The following is a 7436-nucleotide window of genomic DNA, read 5'->3' as shown; positions in this document are numbered from 1 at the left end:
TTCTTGTGTTAATTTTTGCACTGAAGTATTCTATGATTGTTGATTAATCAAGAATAAAGGTTGCTTGAGTTAATTGCACATTCATGCTTAGTTAGTTTTAGTTTGCTTGCATTGAGTGTCTCTATTGGATTCTCTTTAATCAAGTTTGCCCAGGAGTGCAAAAGGCTAAGTTGTGGGGGAGTTGACCAAACTCAATTATTTTTATATATTTGGTATCTTTTTATATGGGTTTTGTCAACTTAATTGGTCCCTTTTTGCCTTAATTGATTGTTCTTTGATTTATTTTGTTTTATTTTGAATTATTATTTTATAGGGGCAAAATTGTCATGTTTTGATTTATTTAATTATGATAATTGATTTTAAGGACAATTAATGCTACCTTATCTTGATTTTGCTTGCAGGTTCTTGGAAGATTCAAAAATAAAAAAAGAAAAAAAAAGAAAAGAAAATTAAATTAAAAAATAATAATAATAATAAGTTGTGGGGCAAACGTTGCGTTTTGCCCCAACCTAATCATCATCATCAGCTGGAAACGGAGACCCGGGGACGGAAACACACGAACACGCCGCACGCAAAAGAGTGGGAGAGAAGCGGCCGAACGAGCTGAACACAGGGGAGACACACACACGACGCCGAGGGAGGAATACACGCGAATTGAACGAGGAGGGCACGCCGAGAACACACACGAAGCAGGAGCGTGCTGGCGGCCGAATAAATAAAACAGAGGAGAGCTGGTTGGCGGCACGCACACACGCTGAGCCGGAATACAAAACAGAGCACGCCGAACCAGCTGATACACACGCGAGGCGGCTGGAGGGCAGAGCGAAGACGAAGGACAATCCGGAGAGCAAGCTGGGCGCGGCTGGAGAAAGGACCAGAGAACGAACACGACGGCGCCTGCGTTCTTCCATGGCAAACCGTAGCAAAATTCTGAATATGACAATTTTTATGGCAAACCGAGGCTAGACTCTATAATTCTCTAATTCAACAATAATGGCAGGAGCTTGGATCATCAAGGGGGAGTTTTAGTTGCTTTAATTTCCTATTCAATAATTGTTTAACAATTCCTAGGTCTTAGGATAGTTTTTCTGATTATTGGGATAATTTTATTGCTTAATCTGTTTATTATTTGGGGATTATGTGACTGAATTATTGCTTAGTATTTGACATTGGGCTTGTTTATAGTTTTGATCTCAATTATAATGTGTGGTTATGACATTTGTATTGATTTTGGAATTAATAATATTGTGATTCTCTAAGGTGGCTTAAAATTTTGGATCATATAGTCTCTTACTAGCTTTAATTCTGTTATTTTGGATTTAAGAGTTCTAATTAAGCATGGTTTTTGGCATCCTTAATCCCATTTTATATTCTGGTTGCAGTTAGTAAGTTGGATTAAAAGCTTGATTATAATTCTTAATTCATTGTTTAACTCCCACATCTTTTAGAGTGATGATTGGCCTGCGTGTTGAATTGGAGGATTGACTTTTATCAGTGTTATTTGTGTGTCTCATTTCATTTCTTTAATCTCCATTCATTTTAATCACTTTTATATAAAAACAAAAAAAAAAGTATTTTAATTTCAATTTGATTCGTAGTATTTAATTAATAGCTTTTCAAAATCAAAAATATCTTTTTATAGTTTAGGTTACTTGCATTCATTTACTAGGGTTTAATTTCGTTTTCGGCTCCTCAAAGTGAAACGACCCGAGTTGTGCACTATACTGCATTAATTCGGTTAATTTTGGAGTAAACCCCAAAGCGACAATTAAGGGCAGTTCAACTTCAAACTTGTTAAGAGTTTTATCATAAATCTCAACATGTTCAACTCTGGAATTCACTGACGTGTTAATCTAAGTGTTAATCTTCATAGGTGGCACGTTCCCACGTGCAGATCTGAGAATGAGGTGAAACTTTCTTAGGGTTTCTGAATGATCTCTCATGCTCATCACTGTATCTACGTACTGAAGGAAAGGGTGAAGATTATGAAAGTTGAAGTCGTCAAAGTCCAGACTGGGAAGTGACAAGCGGAGATGCCTTCACCTCTTGGACAAGAGGCATGTGGTAATGGCTTGTTTAGTTGGAAGAAAAGAGAGAATATGTTCAAACACTGGGTCAGGTAAGTCCATAATTTGAGCAGTTGCCATTGCTCCCAATCTAATATCGCTGGTCTTTAACAATAATTTTTTGTAATGATCATGGTTATCTTGAAAATTAAATTTAGGCTGAAATATATTTCGAGTCTTCTAACTTTGTATAATATTTTAATTTAGTTTATTAATTTTAAAAAGTATATTTTCAGTCCTTTAATTCTAAAACTTTTAACAAAATGATGACATTGAGATCTTGAATGTGGATAAGACATTTTCAAATAGTAATATATTAATTTTAATTTTCCAAACAACCGTAATTGTTATAAAAAGTCATTATTTAAAACTAACAATTTTTGGAATAAAGGAATAAAAATAAACTTTTTAAATTAAAGTACCAAATTGAAACCTTGTATAAAGTTAAAGAACTAAATATATACTTTAGCCTTAAATTTAATATGTGAGTATTCGAGAATGTTTTATTAGTATTTAAGATATCAATATTATCATTTTTTTTGTTAACAATTTTAGGATTAAAGAAACTAAAGCTACACTTTTTAAAGTTAAGGAACTAAATTGAAATTCTGTCTAATCATATATAATTATATATTTACAAACAAAAAGAAGTTAGTTAGGACTTGTGGGTAATTATTTTTTATTTGGAAATTAAATGTAATTCTCCTTTGTTTACTTTTTTCATTGTTGGGCTGCTCGAAATCAGACGTGGGATATTTTTTTATTTTTGTTGCGACCGATTTTTATATCAGATATGAAATCTTTCAAAATATGCATTTTGATCGGATCTGATTGCAGGAAACTATTATTAATCATTCTAATATTTATTTATTTAATTCTTTCAAATATTTTTAGAATTTGAGATATTTGAATATCTTCTATAAATAAAGGAATATTTTAATAGCTCAGCAACTTCATTAAGCTTATAAGATTTGCAAGAGTAGGGAGAAGCGTTTTCATCCGAGTTTTCCATAGGTATTTCAATTGTTGTATATCCCAATTCCCAACAAGGAGAATCAGTTAATAATAAATTTTAGGGGTAAAGTTTAATTGTTGTCAAGAGAGTGCCCAAAAGTCTTCTTGAAAAACAATATTGTCTCAGAAGTATAAAAAACACACCTAAAGATATTGCTCCATTCGTTGACAAAATTAAATTTAATATGTTAATATTTATGTATATTTTTTAATATTTAAAATTTCAACTCGATTATTTTTACTAACGAAACTGAGCTAAGATGATTAGAAAGACATGTCATATGAAATTAAAGCACCGAAGTACACTTTTGCCTAAAAAACATAGAAATTGACAAACAACATACAACTAAAAGAAAACATGTAATTGATATTAAAAATGGTAAACATTTAATTATTTAACCTTACCCTTACTCTTAATGTTGTTAACAAAAAATGCCGATGTTATTAAGACGATTGGATCTCTCTATGAATGGAAAAGGGGTGCTTCGGATCGGGGCTAAAGTAGGGAGGAAGCTCAAAAGGAAGAGTAAAGCCTACATTAAATCAGTTGATTCGTAATGGTACAAAAGAAAAATGGCCCACAGTAAGAAAACATTCCCAAATGCTGACATGTTAAATTTAAATGTCAAAATAACAATGTATATTGAAAAAATTAATTATTTGGATGTCACCAAAAAATTAATTGTTTGGAACTAAATGAATGTTTCTTAGTGTGTTAGAGGACTAAAAAGATATATATTTTTTAAATAGAGAGACCAAATAATAAAATTAGATGACCAAAGGCATGCTTCTAGGTTTTAGCTAATGTGCAACATCAAAGATTCAAGGTATGATCGGAAAAAAAACTGATATTCAAGGATTAAGTATCAAAACATATGACAAGTATATATAAATGGAACAACGAAGACCCTACTACTTGCTTCCAATTCTTAGGCAAAACCCCTCCTTATCAGAGTATTAATAATGATTTATCCTCGATCGATCACATGACTGGAAATTAACAACCGACCAATTTTTCATACGAGGAACCAAGACTTGAAATAGAAATCTACAATCCTTACATCCTGTGGCCAAGGGGTATAACGTTTTGAGCATCATTGAGGAGTTTACGCTTGCACGACAAATAACAGAGATCGCCCTCAAAGCTTTTGCATGCTCCATAATAAATCTTACAACTTCATACTGACATCCCACTCCTTGGAATTGATCAACACAGAACTTCTTTAACGTAACGAGAAATGACGAGGAAGGATTATTTGATGAGACCAAATAATGTTCAAGACTATAAATGCCATTTGTCCTCTGATTGTAATAATATAGAGCAAATGAACTCAGTTTCAATTCCTCAAGAAGTGGGCACCCGGCTAGAAGCATTACCAAACATCTGAATTCTAGGAACATAACACTTTCCAAATGCAAAACCTTAAGGGAAGGCAAATTCACAGAAGAAAGAGTATCCACTTTTACATCTTTCAACCTTAAAACCTTCAACGTACTGCAATTGAAAATGCTGGAGGCCAACCTAATACTAGAACAAGATGTAAAACAAAGCTCAAGTTCATCAACTTGGAGGTCATTAAGGCTATTAATCACTTCTTTAACCCAACTTATAATCTTATCAGGACGAAGGCCAAACTTTATTCCACTACCTTTGAGACGAAAGATCTGGATGTGGTTGAAATTGGGGAAGAATTTTAACGCACATTCCACAAACTGGAAGAAGGATTCAGAAGAACGAAAGCTTGAATCATCGAAGTGAAGAATGGGCAATCCAATCCACAGTGACATCCACCTCTTGGACAAGAGGCTTGTGGCAATGGCGTCTTTGGTTGGAAGAAAAGAGAGAATATGTCGAAGCAAATCATCCGACAAGTTGCTAAGTCTGTCACTTAGTATTATTTCGCTTCCTCTTTCATGGCGTTCCGGAACTGAGTTTGCCATAACCCTTGCTTGGCGATATAATCAAACGAAAGAGGATTGAAATTAGCTACTGAGGGGAAAAAACAGATGGAAATTTTCATACAAATATGAAATATTGTCTCTTTATTCTGTGTGATAAAACAAAAAATCACTAGAGATCGTAATAAAGGGTCAAAATCATCAGATTTGGTGCTAATTTAACGCATGATAATAAACGTGCTCACATTTCGTATCAACCATATATTTTATACTAAATATGGATGGTTCGGATAGAAATTTAAATAATATGTTGACCATCAATTTTAAAATAATTATAATTTTAGTTCAAATTCAAAATTGACAAAAAGAAGACGACACTTTTTTAGATAAGGAAAAACAGAGTAAACTTTAAAAGAATAAGCAAATTACTTACGCAAGTTCAAAGCTGAAAAATTACTTATTGACCAGAGTGTTTCAAATAACAAGTAAACACAGGGTGCCATCGTTCCAACTTTCTTTCTTTATGTTGATACTTTAAGAAATGGGTGGAGTCAACAAAAAAAATATAGCTAGCAACGCTATTGCAGAAGCAACATATATCCAAAATGCTTATATGAACTCGATTTATTATTTCGACATCATAATCATAACCAAAGAAAAGAGGTCTTTGAAATGGAAAACAATAATTGCAACGTAGGTTTCCCCTTTATACATTTCACTTTGAGTTAATAATTTTGCATACAAATATAAGTCGCTATTAATTAAATAAATAACCATATGATCATATTAATAATATATACATTTTATACTCATAAAAAAGATAAGCACTGGGTGCTGCTATTATTTGAATCATCCAGGTTGATTTTGGATAGTCTTATAGATTCAATTTAAATCATTTTATGTTTTTTAAATTTTTTATTTTTTTGATACAATCTTTTTATTTTAGTAGATATAAAATGTAAAATAAAAAACCCTATGATTGACATTTATTTGAAATTGTCATTGAAAAAAAAATGTAGATTAGAGATTTTATATTTTGACTATTTAGATCAAATCTTGAAAGGTGCAAATTTCATCATAATAATGAACAGTGTCATTATGATAAATACTGAATCAGAACACAGCGATTATGAGGGGAGAGAAAAGAGGGATGGGAATTCGATACAAATCAAAGCCTGTCTCAATAAACAAAAGAAGAAGGTCATGACTCATGAGCATGTATTATAGTGCCACAATGAAATGATTAATTATCAAAATATATGACAAAGTATTAAATAACAAAAACCCTACTACTTCCTTCTGCTTCTAATTCTTCTGCCAAGACCTCTCCTTATCAGTATTAATGATTTATCCTCAATCACATGACTGAAATTTAACAAAATGACCAATTTTCCATAATAAAAGGAACTAAAAATTGGAATATAATAGAAGTCCACCATAATCCTCAGATCCTCTAGGGCACGTGGATAACTTTTTAGCATTATTGGGGAGGGAGTTTACACTTGAACGACAAATTATGGAGACGGTCTTCAAAGCTTTCGCATTGTCCATAATAAATCTTGCAACTCGATACTGGGTTTCCGATGCTTTGAATTGATCAAAACAGAATCTTTTTAACCTAACCAGAAACGATGGCTTTGAGGAGACAAGATGTTGAAGACTCTCAATTTTAATGGCCTTTGTGGTGGCAAATATAACAAATAAACTTAGTTTCAATTCTTCAAGACGTGGGCAGCCAGTAAGAAGCATAACCAAACATCGAAATTCGGGGAATATAACCCTTTCCAAATGCAAGGCTTCAAGGGAAGGCAAATTCACAGAATAATCAGTACTTACTGTTACACCATTCAACTTCAAAACCCTCATCGCACTGCTGTTCAAAATCCCAGAGCACATATGAACACTAAACCAATAAGACGTAAAAGAAAGATCCAACTCCTCAACTTTGAGCTTATTAATCACTGTTGCAATCCAATTTATAATGTTATGATCAGGCTGCAGGCCAAAACTTCCAAATCTGAGACGAAAGATCCGGACGTGGTTGGAATTTCTGAAGAATATTAGTGCATGCTCCACAAACTCGACGAAGAATATAGAAGAACAGAAGTTTAAAGCATCGAAGTGAAGAGTGGGCGATCCAGTCCACAGTGAGGTCCATCTCTTGGACAAGAGGCTTGTGGCAATGGCTTCTTGGGTTGGAAGAAAAGAGAGAATATGTTGAAGCAAATGATCTGGTAAGTCACTAAGTCTATCACTTCGTATCATTTTGCTTCCTCTTCATTGGCGTGCCGGCACTTAATTAATTTGCCATAACCCTAGCTTGGCCACATAGATTCTTTAATCTAACAAAAAAGGAGGATGAAAACTACAGAAAAAGGAATTGAGTGTGAAGGTTTTAAGCACACCTCTTTTTTTTAAAAAAAAAGAAAAAATTAGAGGGGGTAGATACTAATAGTC

The 7436-nt window shown here is 33.1% G+C and overlaps 2 protein-coding genes across 2 annotated transcripts; both read right to left on the bottom strand.

Annotated features, from left to right (window-relative positions):
• Positions 1-1860: 1860 nt before the first annotated feature.
• Positions 1861-5021, bottom strand: LOC114757298 (putative FBD-associated F-box protein At3g50710). Its single transcript, XM_028946305.1, has 2 exons — positions 4142-5021; positions 1861-1964 (listed from the first exon to the last, which is right to left on the bottom strand). The coding sequence occupies exons 1-2, from the start codon at positions 5019-5021 to the stop codon at positions 1861-1863; spliced, it is 984 nt and encodes a 327-aa protein (XP_028802138.1).
• Positions 5022-6386: 1365 nt separating this feature from the next.
• Positions 6387-7244, bottom strand: LOC114757291 (F-box/FBD/LRR-repeat protein At5g22700-like). Its single transcript, XM_028946295.1, has one exon. The coding sequence runs from the start codon at positions 7242-7244 to the stop codon at positions 6387-6389; it is 858 nt and encodes a 285-aa protein (XP_028802128.1).
• Between the last annotated feature and the right edge of the window lie 192 nt (positions 7245-7436).

Source organism: Neltuma alba, unplaced genomic scaffold, assembly GCF_004799145.2.
Source record: "Neltuma alba isolate B1F8T4 unplaced genomic scaffold, ASM479914v2 tig00001462_pilon, whole genome shotgun sequence".
NCBI classification, from domain to species: Eukaryota; Viridiplantae; Streptophyta; class Magnoliopsida; order Fabales; family Fabaceae; genus Neltuma; species Neltuma alba.
The sequence above is the reverse complement of the archived record's forward strand: the minus strand, read 5'-3'. Positions and strand labels throughout refer to the sequence as shown.

Excerpts from the sequence above, each read along its gene's own strand:
- LOC114757298 (XM_028946305.1), bottom strand. The coding sequence starts at position 5,021 with ATGGCAAACTCAGTTCCGGAACGCCATGAAAGAGGAAGCGAAATAATA. Across the intron at positions 1,965-4,141 it reads ATACCCCTTGGCCACAGGAT|TACGTAGATACAGTGATGAG; the intron begins GTAAGGATTGTA and ends CCTTTCCTTCAG.
- LOC114757291 (XM_028946295.1), bottom strand. The coding sequence starts at position 7,244 with ATGATACGAAGTGATAGACTTAGTGACTTACCAGATCATTTGCTTCAA.